The following is a 21,996-nucleotide window of genomic DNA, read 5'->3' on the forward strand; positions in this document are numbered from 1 at the left end:
TACACCTGAAACAAAAGAAAAGAAATATGCGTGTAGTAATGACACTTCTGCTTCTGTGCAGCTTTTTCTTGGTCTGTTTGAGCAGCCCAAGTAGCTGTAGGGTTAGTTTGGTTTACTTCACTGTCAACAACTTATCTCCATGCCAACAGGCTTCAAGCAAACAAACACGGACATGCACACACTCACCTGGTGCTACGTGCAGTGGTCTTTTCTTCCACCAGGAGGCATTGCCCTCACAATACATTAACTACAGGTGAAAGAAAAGACCATTGTGTGTAGCACATAGACTGTATAAAGAAGAAGTAAAAAGAACACTGTATAAAGAAGTGGACTAAGGGAGTGTGGCGTCACTCATAGCGTTCAGCTCCGGTCAAATGAAGCTCATCATGCATAGCAGTTACAGGGGTGAATTTAGAGCAAAGCAGACCTGTTGCTAACGCAACGCGACCTCAGGGAAAGGCACCTGACTGGTCCATTCTGAATGTTCATATGTTGACTTATGGAACCAGAATAAAAATACCAGGTTCTGCCTGACAGCAGCAATTACGAAGAGAGGTATGAACCAGAGTTGGTGGAGCCAGAAGCACGCCTTCAACGTGTGAAGACAGCCTCAGTCTACTGGGTTGGATGTGGATGATGTTTTGACCTGGGCAACTGTGTTAGTTATCAAAGACTGAAGTCAAGTCAGGTTTTAATTTACTTGTACCTCTGTATCTTTGTCAAATATGTTTATGTTTACCTGTTGAAACCAGATGAGTGATATGATCCACTGATTCTGTGTGAAGAAGCACGTGAGATGGCTCTGAAAGAGAGACAGAAAGTAAAATGTTTTATATATTTTGTACAATTGTTCCGGCAGTGCAGGGTTAGAGTTACTATAGCTTTCTATGGATAAAATTCCATGAGTAGAAAGCAGCACCACATTTACACTATGCTGGCATTAGTCAATTTTAATCAGTTTGGAGAATTGCAATTGGTCGATAGCTAGAAACATGCTGCACAAAGTCTCTGACTCGCAGGTGCAGGTCAATTCAGATGAGTGTTACCTGTGGAGTCTGGTCCCAGACCCAGTCCTGAGGCTGAAAAAGAGAGACAGACTTCAGTCTACATTCAGAATGTTGTGTTTAAACGTTTGTTAGGGGCTTACAGTAAGAATATACTATCCAAAGTTAGGGTAGACTGTGGTAAGTACCTGTGAGCTCAAATGGGAAACTGGTGACTGCATCCATGTTTCCTGAATCAGAAATTACAAAACAGCCATGAACCAATCAGATCGTAGCAGAGAGATGCCGATTGAACTTTACCATTTAGTTCATGTGGCACAAGGATATCATGTGTCCGGACTTCGGGGACTCGCTGTGTTACTGAAAGAGTCACAAACAAACAATTTCATATTCACTCTTCGAGAACATATAACCCAAATATGAATATGTTTTCACCGCTCTGAGAGATCACTGTCAGTCGACCATTGCCTGAGAGAAAAGCACAACATTAGTACCATAAGGGTTAGTGCTAAAAAAGAATGTAAAAGAGGACTACACTAGGGTTATACCAGGACTAAACCAGGACTAAACCCAAACTGACCGTTGTAGTCTGGAGAGTCTGGTGAGTCAGGTCCATCTGTGACAGTCAGTGGTTTGAGAGTCTAGTGAGTGTTAAATGCAGTTTAAATCACATTTTAATAAGGATTTAAATAATGGCAGAACAGACCTGGAGGGGCGGGAAGTACTACCGAGCTTACAGCTGATTGGTCCAGAGCAGGCAGAGAGGCGTGGGCAGTTCCTGCAAAAATGTATTTAATCATACATTCATGAGACCCAAGAGAAGGTTTTGAATTGATCATATAGAGTGGGCTGAACATTTTAAGCAGAGACGGGTGACTGTTTTCCAATGTAAAGTGAATTGGAGCTAATTGGAGCACGCCCACACTAACTTCCTATTTAGAACGTGGCGGCTAGCACGTTAGCTATGTCCATTTATATGTACAGTATGGACAGGTGATAATGCACCTATGCTATTTAGGAATAGAGTCAGCAGGACAGCATAACCCATTACCAAAATCTAAGTTTTACTAAAACAAAGTCTAATGCTTCATTGTCTACACACATTTTCATGAGGTAAACTAATAAACTAATTATTAAAAATCTTCTGTCCTCTTCTGTTTCCATAACCCTAATCCATAAACCATAAACCCCAACCTCTAAACCCTGAACCCCAATTCCTAACCCCTGATCCATAAACCCTAAAAGAATCAGAATTTGCAAAGCACTGACCTGAGTCCAGAGCAGGACCAGGATCGGGCACCAAGGTCCCAACTGGCGAACCCACTGGAAACACATTAGGCAGGGTTAAAACAGGTACTATTTTTACACACGCTGCAGTCTTTTGTTATAGACACCTTTCCTGTATTTTCATATGCATATACTGATGGACTCCACATACAGCTGTTCATCTGGTTCAGTTAGTCAGTTTATAGCATAGTACATTTGACCCATTTCATTGCCACTGAGATAAACGTCAGCAGCAGTGGGTTGCTCCAGTGTAGCATCTAGTTAGGACTCACCCACAAACAAACCCCTTCAGTCTCTGGGAGACTTCTGCACATAATGGAACCAACCCGGGGGCCTAGGAGGGAGAGTGCTAACCACTCAGCCACCAAACTAAGTTTATATTTTATGTCTACAGCTACAATTAGTATTGTTGTAATTATTATTAGTAGAAACTATAACACTATAACGTACGTGTTTGATAGAGTGGGGGTTTGGCCGTCAAGTCAAGTCCAAACGGGTCAGAACCTCCTGAAACAGAACTAAACCAATCAGGAAGTTATGCAGACAGGAAATGATGTCATTTCCTATCAAAGAATCTATATAGCCAACTTGATACCATGCTACCTACAGAATGTAGTAACAGTAGGTTAATTAAAATAATACAAATAAAATAATGATGATTGTCAACTTTGATCTTGGGAACGTGGGACTGACCCATGAGGCTGAGCAGAAAGTCATGAGAGGCTGGGTCTGGACCAAGACCAGGACCAGGATCTGAACCTGCAACAGAAATAACTTAAAATCCTGTCAGGGCAGCCAATCAGAAACCAACAAAAAACTGTCACTTACCTGTGATTGGTCTGTTATCAGCTGGTGCTCCATTCATTAACTTGTGTCCATTTCCTGAGAAATCATTGAGAGAAAAGATTGTTAGGAAAGGCAAGTTTATTTGTATAGCACAATTTGTAATTAAAGTAATTAAAATTGCTTTACAGAATAAGAAAGACATTCAAATTACAATACAACAAATCAAAACATAAATAATCACATACAATCTTTAGAAAACTTTCACTGAAACAGAAGAGTGCAGAATAAAAACTTTAAACATGCACAAAACTGAAACACTGATTCTCCATGTTTAGTCCTGACTCTGGGCACCAGCAGGTTCCCGGTCCCCGAAGTCCTCAGAGTGTGAGATGGTTCATATAGCACTAACATGTCAGAGATGTACTTTGGAGCAGTTTTTTCAGATGGTTAAAAGCTGTAGATGTTATTGATTTGATGCAGATGTTCAAGTTAAAGTTTGAGTCCATTATTATCCCTAGGTTTCTAGCCTGATTTGAAGGTTTTAAAGAGACAGACTGGAGGTGACTGCTGACACTTTCTCTATGTTTGACTTCAGTCTTGTCTGAGTTTAGCTGGAGTTGTTTTGCATCCACACACTGATCTGTTGGATACAGTAGCAGAGTGAATCCACTGGTCCATATTCACCTGCTGCAGTGAGACATAGATCTGAGTGTAATTTACATAAATGTGGTAGGACACATTATTGCTATGTATTAAGTGGCTTAATGGCAGCATACAGAGATTGAACAACAGGGGTCCCACGATTAACCCCTGGGGCGGGTGCCTCAGGGGTTAATTGGTCAGGGACATTTTATCTGAGACACATTTTCCAATTTCAAAAAAGTACTCCCTGTTTTCTAGATAGAACTTGAACTAGTTTAGTGCAGTAAGATCCCAGATCAAGAGCAAAGGCATCACTCAGATCTAACAGGATAAAGAGTGAGACTGCATCAGTGTTCAGGCAGATGTCATTTGTAACCTTATGCAGTAAGCAGGATCTTAACTGCAGTAGTAGTGGTTAGGGCTAGGGTTAATTGATATATTTACCATTGGAATCAGAGTCAGCACCATCAAACCCTGAAACAAATTCTAATTTTAGTTTTCATCACAGTTAAAGCTCAGTCAGAAATGTACAAATTTCAGCTCACCACTAGGGTCGGGGGCGGGGCCTGGAGCTTCTGCAAACACAGGTCTTTATTATGGGCTTTTTACACAAAGACAAATTGTGCTCACACTAACCGTAACTCTATTATAATCAGGTAGTACTACCTGTGGGAGAGGCTGGGTCATGACTCGGATCTGTCAAAGACCCCACAGAACCTCCTTCTTGACCAGATAGAGAACCACCAGGACCTCCAGCAGACTCAGGACCTCCTACAGATCCAGGACCTGCAGACCCAGAACCTGCAGATCCAAGACCTCCTGCAGACCCAGGACCTCCTGCAGATCCAGGACCTCCTGCAGATCCAGGACCTCCTGCAGATCCAGGACCTCCTGCAGATCCAGGACTTCCTGCAGATCCAGGACCTCCTGCAGATCCAGGGCCTCCTGCAGATACAGCAGAACCCCCTGCAGATGCAGCAGAACCACCCTCTGGGGCGGCAACAGACCCAGCTGAACCAGGACTGGGCCCAACAACACCCTCTGCAGCAGAAGAACCAGCAGGACCTGAGGTGGAGGGACAGGATGAGACACAAAACGTTGTTCAGAGAGAGACCTGGATCTGGGTGGAAGTGGGATCTGTGGGTTAGGACATATGTAGTGACAGAATACTTGTGACACTCCTTCATTATAACATGACAGTAGACAGCATAGTGCATCACCTGTTCCTACAATTAACTTTACCTGTGCCTTTGGAGGGCGCTGCAGTTGAATGTTGACCAACCAGGATCCCTGAGGATGAGAGAGGATGAGTCACTGACACCACCTAATGTTTGGCTTACAGTAGAATCTGTGTCAGTCGTTCATAGATAATCCATTACATCTTTATTAGAAGGTGAGGTGAGAGAAGCAGAGCCCTTACACAGGTCATCATTAGCCCAGCCATCCACAGGAGCTGAAACTTACTGTGTGCTAGGGTCAGGTTTAAACCCTTATGGGTTAGGGTTGCCTCTGATTCTTCGTCAGTGACGACTCTAATTTCTGAAATGGTGCTGAATGAAATCAGCCTCAGAGGGTTTAAGTTCAAACAAGTCCATACTCTTGTCAGCGAGTTCACGACACATAGTAACCATAGTTACCAAGTCACACACAAAAAAAATGAAAAACTTTTTTATACCAAATTCACTTTCAAGCCTTTCATTTATAAAAAATAAAATAGATAACACAAAATCAAAACAAAGACATTTTTAAAATTGTATACTATTTTTGATTCTTGAAGAAATGCTAAATGACACGCAGACTCACTTGGTTTAGAATTCTTTTAAAAATCTGTTTATGTCCATTTAAATAATTTAAACATAAAAATACATTTCCCAGTTTAATAATGTTTTATCAAAGTTTTATGTGGTTTTAGTCTCACCCTGAGTCTGGTCCTTGGACTGATCTTCATCTGAAACACAACCAGACCATTGTTAGACCTCCCTCTCCCCAAACACCTCCCTGTCCTCAGACACCTCCCTCTGCCCCCCCACTCCTCGGACACCTCCCTTTCCCCATTGGACATCTCCCTCTGCCCTCCCTCTCCCCAGACACCTCCTTCTCCTTAGACACCACCCTCTTCCCTGCATACCTCCCTCTCCACAGACAACTCCCTCTGCCCTGCCTCTTCCCAGTATTTGAGATTAGTTTATTGAAGAAAATCTTGTATTGCATTGTAAATGTAATTAATTTTTTTTCCAGACACACCACTGCAGAAGCTGTTGTACAAAACTAGGCTTAGCACTTCATTTAAGGCCACAAATCAAATTTAAGTATTCATTTTAAGGTCTTGATTTTATTTCTTTTTCATCAAAATATTAGAAAAACAGCAATTATTTATGCATGCTTCAAATGTCAATGTTTCTGCAGAGATTATGATGAAAGACCCCTGTCTTCTTCCTGTACTTGGAGACATGAAACATTAGTGTTTCTATACCTAGGTCTGGTTATTTGGTTTTATGTAAGAGTTACGGTGTGGTTAGCAGAAGTTGTGTGGGGTTTGGTGGGGTTAGGTGGAGTTAGATGGGGTTAAGTCGAGTTAGATGGGATTTGTTGAGGTTAGGTGGGGTTAGGGGGGATTTGGTGGAGTTTGGTGAGGTTAGGTGGAGTTTGGTAGGGTTAGGTGGGGTTTGGTGGAGTTTGGTGGGGTTTGTTGGGATTAGGTGGAGTTATGTGGGGTTAGGTAGGTTCTGTGGGATTTGGTGGGGTTAGATGGAGTTAGGTTGGGTTACGGTCGTACCCTCCTCCTCCTCGGACAGTTCTCCTTCTGCTTCCTCTCCTCCTTCAATCTCCACCTCGTCCTTTTCCTTCTCCACTGAAACATAAGAGACATCCTAACAAAGCCATAACAGATCTGTGACAAAAGTGAGCCTGGACTGCACCAGCATCAAGAGCTTTAACACTTCATTAGACGTGTTTAATGTGAACCTGCAGGGAGCGATATGCTATTGTCTATGTGTCAGTTAAAAAAGTTTGTTATTTAATTAATTAACTTCACTTATTTAAACCAAAACACCAAAATGTCAGGGTTTAAGTTAGAACAGTCCTACATTCATATTTGCATTCATGTTTTTTAATCATGTTTAACTTATTATTATTGTTATTATTATTAGCGTTATTATTATTATTATTGTTCTTAATACATTCTTTACCTTCAAGAGGTGCGGCTGCAGACACTCGGCTGAAAACAGCTAACGCCATTGACAGTAACAAGATGTTTCTACAAAAATATACCAATATTAGTAAAGTAAGCATAAGTAAAAATGTACTTTAAGACCACCCTGAATCCACCTAATATAACAGAGTACATACAGCATAGACATATGAATATGGGATATATGTAGCCCTCTATGCATGTATAACATTAACCCTAATATTAATACGATATGTGTAAATAGATCATATTAATATGTTATAGTGTATTAATATTAAGATAATGTATGTGCACATATTGTTTCACATTAATGATACTCTTTCAGGGTCTACCACAGACCCCAACACTAATCAATAACTTTGGCTAAACTTATAGTAATTGTAAATGATGTTCATTCAGAGTTTTAAAAACTTTGCATTGAATAAGAACTTATATAATATGAAAATGAATGTATGAATAACTAGATAAAGTAGTCACACTAGATGCACCATTAAATATTAATGTCTGCAATAGTCTGTAGTACTTTGTAAATACTCTGAGTCATAGTAGTATTAGTAGTACACAGTCTGAAACTAAAATTGAAACTAAAATAGAAGTAATAGTAATGGTAATAGTGTCTGTGTAATCCCTCAGTCGTTCAGGTATGAGTCATAGTAAAAGGAAAATTCAAATCTGTCAACTAGACAAAAAGTTTGATTTTTTGTTTTACTAATGGTAATAGCAGTAATTGAAACTATAATATGTTAACATAAAAGGTTTATATTATATCTGTTGCAGTTGTAATAGTAGTAGTACTAGTAGTTGTAGTAATAGTAGTAGTAGCAGTAGCAGTAATAGCAGTAATTGTACTCACAGAGGCAGCATGATGCTCCAGACTCTTCAGTTTCAGACAAAGACACAGCTCCGCCTTCATTTCATCTTTTATACTTCCTAGGAGCCAATGAGGATGCAGGAATTAAACAAGAGCCAATTAAAACAGAGCTCAACTGCAGGTACCGAATCTATGTAATATAATTTTATAGATTAAGTACAGAGGACCAATCACAGAGCTGTATTAACACATAAGCCAATCAGAACAGAGCATGTTGTAGGCAACACCCTTATAAGCTGTGGACTACAAACATGGCTGAAAATGGGGGTCAATATTTTAACCTGAAACAAAAATGATTATTTTAGATTTATAAAACACTGAAGCCTTTGTGTGTGCCCCCTGTTGGTGAGGGCAGAAATTACACCTGTCCAGCACCTGCCCAGAGGGGGCACCACACCTGTCATAATAACGCTGTCTGGACTGTAGTCCCAGGCTGGAACCTGGACCAGGTCTGGATCATGGACCAGATCTGGATCCTGGACCAGGTCTGGACCCTGGACCAGGTCTAAACCCTGGACTAGGGTGAGTGGGGAGTGTGGATGTGTGTAGCTCTGCTTTCACCGGGCGGGGGGAGAGGAGGGGGGAGGTCCAGTTTCTGCTCATAAAGACAGTCCTGTGTGAGACCAGACAGAAGCCCATTATCTCCAGCATTCCTCCCTTAGGACCCCCCCAGACCCGGTCCAGCACCAGCTGATCCGGTCCGATCACTTTACGCCGCATCACGGACTTAAGTTCTGATCCCGTTTCACCTGGACTCTTCTGATCCTGCACAAAAACACCCTGTTTTCTGCAGGGCCTGTACCATAATAACTAAAACAGGTCTAAATCAGGACTAAATCAGGTCTAAACTATGACTAAACCAGGTCTAAACAAGGACAAATTCTGGTCTAAACTAGGACTAAACAAGAACTAAACCAGGTCTAAACTGGGACTAAATCAGGTTTAAAATATAAATAAACCAGGACTAAACCAGGTCTAGATGAGGACTTACCCAGGACACTTGGGCACTGACCCTTCTGCTGCACTCAAACTCAAACATTGGTGATGTGGTGAAAATTCAAATTTTTTGTCAAGTTGACAGAGTGTAACTTTTCTTTTCCTATGGATCAGACCTGGTTTAATCCTGGTTCATCTGACTAAAAGGTTTTTATTCTGCACTCTTCTCTTTAAATGTTAATTTTATGATGATTATTTGTGATTATTTATGTTTTTATTTGTTGTATTGTGATTTTAATGTCTTTCTTATTCTGTAAAGCACTTTGAATTACTTTGTGTATGAATTGTGCTATACAAATAAACTTGGCTTGCCTTGCCATGGTGCAAAATGCAAAACAAATGTACAAAAAGTACTTCATTTATCTGAATCAGCTTTTATCGTAGCTCATGTACTGTAGTGTACTTTAGAGTCGGGGTACACTGTGAGTTGCAGAGTTGGATCTTTGTCTCTGTGTAATCCCTCAGTTCTCCAGGTGGCTCCATTTCAGAAGAAAGTGTTTTGTCCAGTGGCAGAAGGAGATATTCTTTTGAAATGGGTGTTATGGTGTTTAACGTTATTGAATTAATTGTTATTGTTAATTGTTTGTTTCACTGTCTAATTTTATAACTTTCTGTTGGGTAAAGCAATGTTCTCATTTAGTCCTGAGAGGCGACTGATGTTGTGATTTTGGGCTTTTCAAAAATTCAATGTAAAAATTCACCATTTTTTTTTACAAGTGAATGAAGGTTGCTCTCGGTACTTTCTGTCCTCAGCCTCAGAACAGGCCCCTGACTCAGGCTTGATTTGTAGTGTTTTTTTTCCTGTATAGTAAATAAATAAATAAATAAATAAATAAAGATTTGGCTGGAGTTTTTAGGCATTTGATATTTCATTCACCAAACAGCAAATCTGCGCTTCCTCTGACATATATTGAGTCTAAACCAGTCCTTTCCCATGAGAACCAGTTCTAAACCAGTCTTGGCCCTCTTCTGGTCCAAACCCACTGCCCTCTGCTCTTTTATTTTGGCGGGGACTTCCTGTGAATCAGGGCAGAACCATCCTGAAACTGGACTCAGTGGATCCAGTCCAGAAGAAGAATTAGAACTTTCCGGAGGATCGTGTGGATTGAAACAGAGAACGGTGGGACTTCAGCGTTTTCATCTGAGAAAAACACAAAACAACCTCTCACCAGGAGGTTGTGGGTTGGACTCCTAATCTCTGAGTGGAGTGCACATGTTTTCCATGTATTACTGTGGCACGGTGGTTATCCTGTCTCCACCTCTCAGTTAGGAGGTTGTGGGTTAGACTCCTGATCTCTCTGACTGAAGTGTGCATGTCCTCGTTAGTTATTGCTCCAAAACAGGACTCTTCAGTACAAACTCCAATGGCTCCACTCTGTCTGTGCGGTTTAGGTCTCAGGTGGGTCCCTACCTGTGTGGTCTGGGCCAATCAGAGCAGAGCGTTATACAAACTGTGATTCCAGGAAGTGCCCTGTGCCCCGATGTGAGTTTGTGTGTGTGGCTGCGTGTGCATGTGTGTGGGGTGGGGGCTCTGGTTTCTTGGGACCGTTCCACTTCACAGACGCAGCTCAAGCACCTGAGCCTCACCTGAGCCTCACCTGAGACCTGTGTGACCTCAAACTTTACCTGGAGTGACCCCAGGTGACCTCATGACATGCACACTATACTATACGCAATATTATATACCACAAACTGAAGGACTTCAGGTAGAATAAACAGTGGCAGCTTTTGTCAGTTGTTTTGGTGGAGCTCGTTTGAAGAATGAAGGTTTAAAAACGCAGAGGAGCTTCATAGATTACACTGGGTGATGTATACCAGCGGGGGGCAGTCTTGAGAGGGGCCGGTTTCGATCATATACACTCGAGCCAAAAGCCCAGATGCCCTGCCGTCTGTGCACAGCTCAAAGATTCAGGTCTCTCGTTTAACACAACAACAGTGTCCAACAGTGTCTTTCAGATGTCAAGTGAAACAGTGGCCTAACATTCGGAACAGTTGAAACATGTGCTGCTAAAACTCTTTGTCTATGGTTGTGTCTCATAAGGAATGGACCAAGCAAGTGAAAGGAGACCAGCAGGTGCACAGGGCCTAACCCGAAACCTTACCTGCTCCAAGAGGGAATAATCTTCTGTTAAAACTCAAACTCAGAGAATGAACAAAGTATAATTCTTTTAAAGCTGGCTCTGGTCAAACCAAACCTGTGCTCATTTATAGTGGTAGTTTGACTTTCTATGAGACACCACATGTATGGGCTGAATATAAACGTGGAGTGTGTAACATGGACTGTGTTAAGTGTGGCTGAAATGTTTGTGCGCTAATGTAAACTCGTATTCTTCTTTGTAAAATGTGTTTTATTGTTCTGGCCTTTTGTGACCCCGGCCCCTCACGACAACAGTGTGTTTACATTTATGTTGTTTCAGGTTTGTCCACTAACAGATTCCACTCCAACAAATAACAGAACATTTCATCACATTAGAACAGGGTTAAAGCCCCACTGCGGGACATTTCATCACATTAGAACAGGGTTAAAGCCCCACTGTGGAACATTTCATCACATTAGAACAGGGTTAAAGCCCCACTGTGGGACATTTCATCACATTAGAACAGGGTTAAAGCCCCACTGAGGGACATTTCACCACATTAGAACAGGGTTAAAGCCCACTGCGGGACATTTCATCACATTAGAACAGGGTTAAAATTTCACTGAAGGACATTCCATCACGTTAGAACAGGGTTAAAGCCCCACTGCGGGACATTTCATCACATTAGAAGTGGGTTAAATTGCTACTGCATAATATTTCCTCACATTAGAACAGATTTCAGAGTTCATGTGAAGTGATGGCACGGCTGTTATTTAATCTCTGCTTCAAACTGAACAGCTGCAAGGTTCAACTATCTTCATCAGTCCACAGGGTGATGTGTGTTTAGATTGTAGTTTGTATTTCTTCTGAACAGAGCTGTACAGCTGAAAGGTCAGATGACAACTCTGATGAACATCTGAATGTCTCTGTCTGGCTCAAAAGGAGCATGATTCATGTTGATTCATGTCCGGTGAATGCAGTGTTTGAATACATGTATGCTGAATGACTGCATTAAGGAGGTTAGTCATGGTTACACAAAACGTTGTTCCTAAACATCAGTCTCTGTCGTTCCACTTTCTGGACTCTAGGTGTCAGTGTGTCAGTACAGCAGTTCTGTCATCAAAGTGCAGAATAATCTGTTTAAAGATATGGTTTAGCCTAACCCTAAACCTTATATGGAACAGGAGCAGGTTATGGCATTTATTCATCTCATTGTTTGTTTTTTACATCAAGCTACAAAGTAAATGTGTTTTTTATGTGTGAAAGTGAGGCAGAAAAAGACCCAGTTTGTTCAAATTTTATTTTAGTTTCACACACATTAGACTTTATTATCACACACATTGGGACAGATATAGACACATATTTAAACAGACACCAGTCGGATGCACAGCAGGTATTTATTTATAATTTTAGACATATTTCTTTAGAGAAACTAACAAACATTTACAGCCTGCCAACAACGCCACGCTTTGACCAATCAGAGAGCAGCTGGAAGATGAACAGACCAATCACAGCTCACCACCAGACAGACTGGCCAATGGAACGCCCTCCTGTAAAAACAAGCCTTGAATTAAAGTGGATCCCTTTGGTTTTAACCTGAACCGTGTTATTGTGAGAATAGGTGCAGTGGTGGAGTGGTTGTTGAGGCTTTGATCACCCGGCTGTTTTAGACCATATAGTATAAGTATAGTATTTTGTTTTAAAGGAAAACAGTACTCAAATACTCTTTTCTTTGTCTATGGAAAATCCATTTAACAATGCTGTTCCTGTTCTTGTGTTTGCTTCACTTCAGGTAAAACTTCAGAATGAGAGGAATGAGGATGAACCAGACCCTAAAAGACTTTGTGCTTCGCTGTAAGAACATTCCCCCATATTTACCGCGCCTGTTTTACTGTAAGACCACTTCCTCTAGATTTACATTTACCGTAAAAACCTGTTCTACCCTATTCAACTCTCTTCCTCGATGATAAATAACTTTGACAGAAATGGGACCATGATCTGAATGTGCTTTTTCAGAAGTTCACCCAGCCACGGAGTCTGGAGAAGCAGGGATTCAACCGACAACCCTGACACTGATAAAACACATTAACATTTAAAATGAAAAGTTGACTGAATCTCACACTCACAGTTGATACATTAGGTCCAGTACTACTACTACTACTACTACTACTGTGTTTATTTAAAATACTAATTTGTTGTTTTGTTCTAATTTAGTCATGGGTGTTAAGTTAAAGGATTATTATTATTATTATTATTATTATTATTATTATTATTATTATTATTATTATTATTATTATTATTATTATTATTATTACAATAAAAGAAGAATATTTGTAGTCTGTGCTGTATCTGCTGTAGTGTGAAGGTGAGGTAATATTTACATATTATATATTTACATACATAATCCAAGTTTATCAAAGACCTGGGACATTCAGGTTTAACAGATTTGAGTCTCAGCCAGTGTCAAGAAACCAGCTCAAATGTCACCAGTTCAAATTGTTATTTTAGGCCAATGCTGAAACTAAACCATGTTTGAAGTGAGGTTTACCTGTGGACAGCGTCCTCTACACCAACGCTGGAAAAAACAGCACAGACGTCATTCACAAACAACTTAAACCAAGTTAAACCTGAACTCATTTATCAGAGTTACCCTGAGTGACGGCAGTGGCAGAGTCGTCATCCCTGGGTGTTGCTAAAAAAAGAAAAGAAAAAAAAAAAGAAATCTGGTTTAGTCCTGACTTAGTCCTGATTCAGTCCTGACTTATTCCCTGGTTTAGTCCGGGTTCAGTCCTGGTTTAGTCCTGGTTCAGTCCTGGTTTAGTCCTGGCCGAGTCCTGGCTCAGTCCTGGTTTAGTCCTGGTTTAGTCCTGGTTTAGTCCTGGCTCAGTCCTGGTTTAGTCCTGGTTTAGTCCTGATTTAGTCCTGATTTAGTCCTGGTTTAGCCCTGGCTCAGTCCTGGTTTAGTCCTGACTTAGTCCTGACTTAGTCCCTGCTTAGTCCTGGTTTAGTCCTGGTTTAGTCCTGGTTTAGTCCTGGTTTAGTCCTGGTTTAGTCCTGGTTTAGCACTGGCTTAATCCCTGTGTAGTCCTGGTTTAGTCCTGGCTCAGTCCTGGTTTAGTCCTGGTTTAGTCCTGGTTTAGTCCTGGCTTAGTCCTGGCTTAGTCCTGGCTAAGTCCTGGCTTAGTCCTGGCTTAGTCCTGGCTTAGTACTGGCTTAGTTCTGGTTTAGTCCTGGCTCAGTCCTGGTTTAGTCCTGGTTTAGTGCAGGTTTAGTTGTAGTACCTTCTGTGGACTCCACACTCTGGTCCGGACCCAGATCTACATCTTGATCTTTTTGGTCTTCATCAGTTGTCTCTGAGTTATCTTCAGTTGTTTCATTAGTCACAGCCTCCTCTTCCTCAGTAACATCATCAGACTCCTGCTCTTCGTCTGTTCGCTCCTCAGTTTCAGTTGGCGTGGCCTCGTCCTCCTGAGAATCATTATCGGATTGATCTGCCTCTTCCTCAAGTGGCATCTCGTCATCATCTTCATCAGATTGGTCCTCCGCATCGACATCTGAGAAAAAAAATATGAAAAGTGTGTGTTGTGATGTGAACCCTCCAAAGAAAAGAGTTTATAAAACTTTAAACTCTCAGTCGTCCACGAGTCGTACTGAGAATTAAGGGGTCAGAGGAGGATCAGGGGTCAAAAGATGGTCAGGGATGGGTCAGAAGAGGGTCAGAGGAGGGTAAGAGGTCAGGGGAAGATCAGAGGAGAGTCAGGGTCAGAGAAGGGTCAAAGGAGGGTCAGAGGACAGTCAGAGGAAGGTCAGAGGTCAGAGGAGGGTCAAAGGAGGGTCAGAGGAAGGTCAGAGGTCAGAGGAGGGTCAGAGGATAACAGAGAACAGAACAGTGCTCTGCTCTAAATACCTGGATCAGACACATCTTTGTCAGAGTCACCGTCGACATCAGCGTCTGGAGAGAAATAACAAACTGTTAAAGACACGTGAAACCTGTTTTCTGATTGTGTTCTATATGTTTCGATTGGGAACATACCAGCCTCAGGCTCAGAGTTAGAGGTGTCCTGCTCTTCATCTGAAACACAGAGCAGCCACTTAAACCGGACTCCTAGCAGTGAGCAGGCCTTTCAGCTGTTCAGATCAGTCCAAATCAGACTAACCCGAACCATAGTGTCTGTGTTTAACAATGAAGCATTTTTATCATTTCCAAAATTGGTGCCACAGTGAAAGCTGTGACCTCTTTCCTTTGAACATGTAGTAATAATTATTATTATTAGACAGAAAGCTCTTTTCATGAAAGCGCCCCCAAAAGTGCATCTTCACTTACCACTCCTTTTGTTCTCCAAGGGGAATTAGCTGAGTCTCACTAAAATAACAGTCGCAGGTGAGTTCAGTGTGTGGTGTTATTTTAACATAATAATAATAATAATAATAATAATCTAATGTATGTTAGTATTATCTTTAGCTTGTACCTCGTGTTTGCTGCATGTTCTTTAAATTTATTCAGACTCTACTAAACCCCCATAGAGAGGGAATGAAGTAGTAAGTGAAGACACAAGTGAAGAGGGTTTTTTTTTACCTGTGTCTGGGGTCTCAGTGCTCTGGGATTCAGTCTCCAACTCTTTATCTGGTCCATCCTCTGCATCATCTTCTGCATCATCCTCTGCACCATCCTCTGCATCATCGTCTACATCGTCATCCTCTGCATCACCATCTTCATCTTTGTCTGAACTCTCTGAGCTTTTGGGGTCTGAATCATCTACACTTTTTGAATTATCTACATTCTCCTCTACACTGTCACTGGTCTCTGAGCCCTCTAAATGTTCCTGGACATCATCTGAGTCCTCCTCCTCTAGACTATCCACCTCTGTACCCTCCTCCTCCTCTGCGCCACCCTCCTCTGTACCCTCTGAGTTTGCATCCTCATCCTCTGGGCCCTCCTTTTCTAGACTCTCCTCGTCTGGGTCCTCCTTCTCTAGACTCTCCTCCTCTGGACCCTCCTCCTCTGGACCCTCCTCCTCTGGACCCTCCTCTTCTGGACCCTCCTCCTCTGGACTGTCCTTCTCTGGACTGTTCTCTGCAGCCTGAGAGTCTGCATCCTCTTCCTCTGGACCCTCTTCCTCTGGACCCTCCTCTTCTGGACCCTCCTCTTCTGGACCTTCCTCCTCTGGACCCTCCTCGTCTGGACCCTCCTCGTCTGGACCCTCCTCGTCTGGACTCTGGCTGTCTTCAGTAGCAGGGTTTGAACTCTCAGAGGTCTCTTGGTGTTCTTCTGGTCTTTCCTCTTCACTGGCGTGGTCTTGTCCTGAAAGATTAACAGTAGTTTACAAATGTTGCAGCTGTACCTCATAAAGGTCAAAAATTATTTTAATTTCATTTATCCCAGATACCCTTCCATACAACCAACTCACCTTTAGAGTCTAATCCAGAGTCTGGTCCTTGGTCCAGACTGGACTCCTGATCAGATTCAGATTCATCTGCAATAGATTGTACTTTACATGTTGGTAAAATCCTTGCTTAGTCCTGGTTTAGTGCTGGTTTAGTCCTGGTTTAGTCCTGGTTTAGTCCTGGTTTAGTCATGGTTTAGTCATGGTTTAGTCATGGTTTAGTCCTGGTTTAGTCCTGGTTTAGTCCTGGTTTAGTCATGTTTAGTCCTGGTTTAGTCCTGGTTTAGTCCTGATTTAGTCCTGGTTTAGTCCTGGTTTAGTCCTGATTTAGTCATGGTTTAGTCCAGCTTTAGTCCTGGTTTATCCATACATCCATTTCTTCCGCTTATCCGGAGCTGGGTCGCGGGGGCAGCAGTCTAAGCAGGGACCCCCAGACTTCCCTCACCCCAGACACATCCTCCAGCTCCTCCTGTGGGACATGTCCAGAACACCTCTCTAGAGAGGCGTCGAGGAGGCATCCTGAGCAAATACCCGAGCCACCTCAGCTGTTCCTCTCGACGTGGAGGAGCAGCGGCTCTAGTCCTGGTTTAGTCATGGTTTTGCCCTGGTTTAGTCTTGTTACCTTTTTCAATCAGCACTGCAGAGTTGGAGACAGGACTTTCAGATCCAGGAACTTCTAATCCATCAGAACCTGCAACAAATACATTATTTCAACCAGGTCAAACCCAGTACTTAACCAGAACTAAGATAAAACTAAGCCAGAACTGGAACTAAAGCAGGATTAACCCAGAACTAGGCTGAGACTACAGGGTGCACACAGGGTGCTTTCACACTTGTGGCTCAGACAAAATCTGGCACTAATCCAGGACTAGACCAGGACTAAACTGGCATTAGACTAGAAGTAAACCAGGAGTAGAATAGCACCAAACCAAGTCTAACTCATGACCAAACTAGGCTCAAATCAAGACCAAACCAGGACCAGCCTGAACACACCCGAGTGTATAGTTGGACTAAACCACATCTAAACCTGATCTAAACTTGGACTAAACCAGGACCACCAAGTACCTGTGGGGTCGATGGTGGTCTCTGTAGATGGAGCTAAGGAGATAAAAGTAAAGTTAGTTTGACACAAAATGGCGCTTGTTCTTGGTGATCTATTATGTAAAATGTTTGATACAAAATGGCAGCTGTAGCAGTTTCACCTTCTGTTCTTTCTCCTGAGTCTGAGCTGTCTGAAAATGCAGGTACTTTAATACAGTGTTTACATTGAAAATAAAATCCAGGTAAATTTACCTGTGGGAGTGGGGCCAGACGTGGGGGTTTCTGTTAAACACAGAGAGGTCATGTGATTAATCAGGAAGTGACTACAGCTGGTCTTCGTTTGATTCAAAATACAACAAAAGTATAAACGTGTTGGCCTGTGCAACTGTTTCAGCAAATAATGATTTTTTTTAATGAAAAATATTATACTATTTTAGCCTGAATCTGATAAATCATGATAGTTGATTAAATAAAAGTCTTACTGTCGTCTGACGGATGATCATCTGCACAAACAAAAACACGTTATGAAAATGTGTAAAATACTAAAAGAGTAAATCATGACTTTAAGAGTTTGCCAGACCTGGAAGTGGAGCTGACAGAGCCACAGTGACAAGACTGAGCAACAACACCGTGACAAGGCACCTGAAACCAACCGGGTATTCACATTGTTAATAAACCAACCAGACATTTACATGATCAGAATATAATACTGTGTGACTCTCTATTGACAAATAGAGCTATGACAAAGGGCCCAGACAGGACTAAACCAATACAGAACCAGGACTAAACCAATACAGAACCAGGACTGAACCAAGACTAAAACAGGACTGAACCAGGACTTGAACAGGATCGAACCAGGACTGATCCAGGCCTGAAGCAGGACTAATCCAGGACTGAACCAGGACTAAACCACGACTTAACCTGGACTGAACCTGGACTAAACCTGGACTGAATCAAGACTAAACCAAGACTGAACCAGGACTAAACCAGGACGGAACCAGGACTGAAGCAGGACTAAACCAGGACGGAAGCAAGATTAAACCAGGACTAAACCAGGACTAAACCACGACTGAATCTGGACTGAACCTGAACTAAACCAGGATGGAACCAAGACTAAACCAGGACTGAATCTGGACTAAACCAGGATGGAACCAGGACTGAACCAGGACTGAACCAGGACTAAACCTGGACTGAACCAAGACTAAACCAAGACTGAACCAGGACTAAACCAGGACGGAACCGGGACGGAACCAGGACTGAACCAGGACTAAACCAGGACTAAACCAGGACTAAACCAGGACAGAACCAGGACTAAACCAGGACTGAACCGGGACTGAACCAGGACTATACCAGGACTGAACCAGGACTAAACCAGGAATAAATGAGGACTAAACCAGGACTAAACCTGGACTGAACCAGGACTGAGTCAGGACTAAACCAGGACTGAACCAGGACTAAACCAGGACTAAACCAGGACTAAGCCAGGACTAAACCAGGACTGAACCAAGACTAAACTAGGACTAAACCATGACTAAACCAAGACTGAACCAGGACTAAACCAGGACTGAACCTGGACCAAACCAGGATAAAACCAGGACTTAACCAGAAAATGCAAATGATGAGTTGCTTTGACCGTCTCCAGAACTCTGAACGCCTGAAAGGACCGTCATAGTACTTAAATGCTTTCTGTGGAAAGAAGTACTAAAGACCCTGTTCTACCTTCAGCCCATTCCCCTCTGACCCTGTGCCAGATGCCCTCCCATCCCTCGGTATCTCTGTGAGCCAGATGCCCTCCCATCTTCCTGTATCCCTGTAAGTCAGATGCCCTCCCATCCTCCTGTGTCCGTGTGTCAGATGTCCTCGCATCTTTCTGTATCTCTGTGTGTCAGATTTACCATCAGTCTGGGACCCTGTGACTTGAATATACTCAGCACTGCACATTAGTATCAGCAGCTCAAGAGTGACTATGCTTCCACATGAGGAGGTTTAAATAGGGGCTAAGAAGGACAGCCTGGAGACAATATGGCCGAGTTAACCAAAGAAGTGCATAGCAGACTGCTTCTGTGAGATGAGTGACCACAGAAAGTGATAATGTCAAAGAAGGAAAAACTCTGTAATAGTTGAATGACATCATAGCCACAGAGAAATGTCAATTAAATTGACAATGTTAACCTGTGGAGCATAAAACAGAAGCTCTGGCTCCCTCTGACAGACTGAGCACCTGCAGGAGCCCTCCTCATCTGTGAATCTGATACAAGCTTCTAACACTGATTTAATTTAGAGACCCCCCTTCATCACACACACGCATACACACACACACACAGGCATACACACACATGCACACACACACAGGAGAGATCAGTGTCAGACAGATCAGTCTGGGCTGTGGGCACTGGAGCATTCAAACAAAGAACAACAGTGAATGAAGAGAACACAACACAGGTCTGAGCCAGGACCAGGTCTGAGCCAGGACCAGGTCTGAACCAGGACCAGGTCTGAGCCAGGACCAGGTCTGAACCAGGACCAGGTCTGAACCAGGACTAGGCCTGAACCAGGATCAGATCTCAACCAGGACCAGGTCTGAGCCAGGACTAGGTCTGAACTAGGACCAGGTCTGAACCAGGACTAGGTCTGAACCAGGACTAGGTCTGAACCAGGACCAGATCTCAACCAGGACCAGGTCTGAGCCAGGACCAGGTCTGAGCCAGGGCCAGGTCTGAGCCAGGACCAGGTCTGAACCAGGACCAGGTCTGAACCAGGACTAGGCCTGAACCAGGACCAGATCTCAACCAGGACCAAGTCTGAGCCAGGACCAGGTCTGAACCAGGACCAGGTCTGAACCAGGGCTAGGTCTGAACCAGGACCAGATCTCAACCAAGACCAGGTCTGAGCCAGGACCAGGTCTGAGCCAGGACCAGGTCTGAACCAGGACTAGGCCTGAACCAGGACCAGATCTTAACCAGGACCAGGTCTGAACCAGGACCAGGTCTGAACCAGGACCAGGTCTGAACCAGGACTAGGTCTGAACCAGGACCAGATCTCAACCAGGACCAGGTCTGAGCCAGGACCAGGTCTGAGCCAGGACCAGGTCTGAACCAGGACTAGGTCTGAGCCAGGACCAGGTCTGAGCCAGGACCAGGTCTGAACCAGGACTAGGTCTGAGCCAGGACCAGGTCTGAGCCAGGACCAGGTCTGAACCAGGACTAGGTCTGAACCAGGACCAGATCTCAACCAGGACCAGGTCTGAGCCAGGACCAGGTCTGAACCAGGATCCTGGTCTGGTTTCTTATGTGGTCTGAACCGTGTTTTACGATGTTTAGTTGAAGTCCATAAATAACATGAGCCTTGAACAGTTGAGTGAACACAGACTCATCAGGAAACAGCTTGGAAAAGACCAGAGACAAAACTAGAATAAGACTCAGGATATATTGGTCATACAGTAACAGTAACTTGTGAACCTTTTTCTGTTCAGAACCTGTTCAGAACTATTTCCTTATATTACCATATTAGCAATATAATAAAGTGTAAAATAAACAAACTAACATAAGTGTGAGCCCAGGCTCACACAAACCTTTCAGTTGTTCAGAACTGCACACTTTGTTTCCTCATTTCCCTTATATTTCCATATTAGTCACATGCTTGTGTTTGTTCTCCACAAAGAGCTCTGTCCATCACAGGGTCAGTGAGGCGTTTAGGCTCAGCTCAAATCTCAAACCCCCCCTCAACACACTCACACACTTTCTCTCGCTCTTCCTCCCTCTCTCCCGCTCTTCCAACCTCTTCTCTCCCCCTCTCTCCCTCTTTTCCTCTATCCCTCTCTTCCTCCCTCACAATGGGCATCAGTTGGCCACTGTCAAGCCCCACCCCCAACAGGTGAGGCTCAGGTGTCAATCAAAACCCATTCACACAGATACTGCTTCACCCTAAAACACCACACAAACATCCATAAAGAAAAGAATAAGATAAAGAATGTTACATTCATGACATTATCTTTGTGTTTTATATATATATATATATATATATATATATATATATATATATATATATATATATATAGAGAGAGAGAGAGAGAGAGAGAGAGAGAGAGAGAGAGAGAGAGAGAGAGAGAAAGAGAGAGAGAGCATCAGTCCCTCTCTCAGTATTCTGTGATATTTTCATATTTTCATGAGATATCTCTAGAAGTCAAATCTACAAAAGGTTTTTTTCTCTGATGATTTCAATCAGTGACAAGGTCCATTCTCTCGCTATATTTTTTTTTCAACTACATCACAACATCTGCAGGTTAACTATAGACATTGACCTCCCCCCAGCTCAGTGGAGTATCTGGTGTAGATCTCAGGTGTGTGCAGTAGTGTCTCACCTGTGGAGCATGTTCTTTGTCGCGCTTCGGGGTCAAAGGTGAAAGCAGTGGGCTCTTCGGGCTCTTCGGAGCAGATCTGAGCAGCACCGCACTGATGGGCCTTTTATAACGGGCCCACAACACACCCACTCTGGCTATAACCCTGCCCCATCACACTTGACCCCGCCCACAGACCAGATTTGCTTCATTCCTCAGAGTCACCTGACGAGAATACTCAGAGGCATTCACCAACTACAGTAAATACTATAGTATATCTCTCTCTCTCTCTCTCTCTCTCTCTATATATATATATATATATATATATATATATATATATATATATATATATATAGAGAGAGAGAGAGAGAGAGAGAGAGA

The 21,996-nt window shown here is 42.9% G+C and overlaps 2 protein-coding genes and 1 long non-coding RNA gene across 3 annotated transcripts; all 3 read right to left on the reverse strand.

The window, feature by feature from the left end:
* Positions 1–610: 610 nt before the first annotated feature.
* Positions 611–7,796, reverse strand: si:ch211-80h18.1 (uncharacterized protein LOC555593 homolog). The gene is made up of 19 exons (XM_055225235.1): positions 7,763–7,796; positions 6,908–6,975; positions 6,496–6,570; positions 5,638–5,667; positions 4,962–5,009; positions 4,386–4,784; positions 4,265–4,294; positions 4,164–4,193; positions 3,120–3,173; positions 2,985–3,050; positions 2,274–2,327; positions 1,742–1,782; positions 1,585–1,645; positions 1,440–1,472; positions 1,305–1,364; positions 1,193–1,234; positions 1,047–1,079; positions 740–802; positions 611–654 (listed from the first exon to the last, which is right to left on the reverse strand). Exons 1-19 carry the CDS (start codon positions 7,771–7,773, stop codon positions 611–613), a joined length of 1,242 nt encoding a protein of 413 aa, XP_055081210.1. The 5' UTR covers positions 7,774–7,796.
* Positions 7,797–12,142: 4,346 nt separating this feature from the next.
* LOC129456659 (uncharacterized) lies at positions 12,143–13,548 on the reverse strand. The gene is made up of 3 exons (XR_008648887.1): positions 13,505–13,548; positions 13,403–13,429; positions 12,143–12,404 (listed from the first exon to the last, which is right to left on the reverse strand). It is a non-coding gene; the product is annotated as an uncharacterized LOC129456659 (long non-coding RNA).
* Positions 13,549–14,100: 552 nt separating this feature from the next.
* LOC129456646 (clumping factor A-like) lies at positions 14,101–21,863 on the reverse strand. Its single transcript, XM_055225236.1, has 14 exons — positions 21,846–21,863; positions 21,640–21,739; positions 17,860–17,921; positions 17,762–17,782; positions 17,532–17,561; positions 17,441–17,470; positions 17,297–17,336; positions 16,861–16,929; positions 16,263–16,328; positions 16,063–16,156; positions 15,431–15,882; positions 14,888–14,926; positions 14,762–14,806; positions 14,101–14,408 (listed from the first exon to the last, which is right to left on the reverse strand). The coding sequence occupies exons 1-14, from the start codon at positions 21,861–21,863 to the stop codon at positions 14,101–14,103; spliced, it is 1,374 nt and encodes a 457-aa protein (XP_055081211.1).
* Positions 21,864–21,996: the final 133 nt, after the last annotated feature.

The sequence above is a fragment of the Periophthalmus magnuspinnatus genome, chromosome 11, assembly GCF_009829125.3.
Source record: "Periophthalmus magnuspinnatus isolate fPerMag1 chromosome 11, fPerMag1.2.pri, whole genome shotgun sequence".
Taxonomy (NCBI): domain Eukaryota; kingdom Metazoa; phylum Chordata; class Actinopteri; order Gobiiformes; family Gobiidae; genus Periophthalmus; species Periophthalmus magnuspinnatus.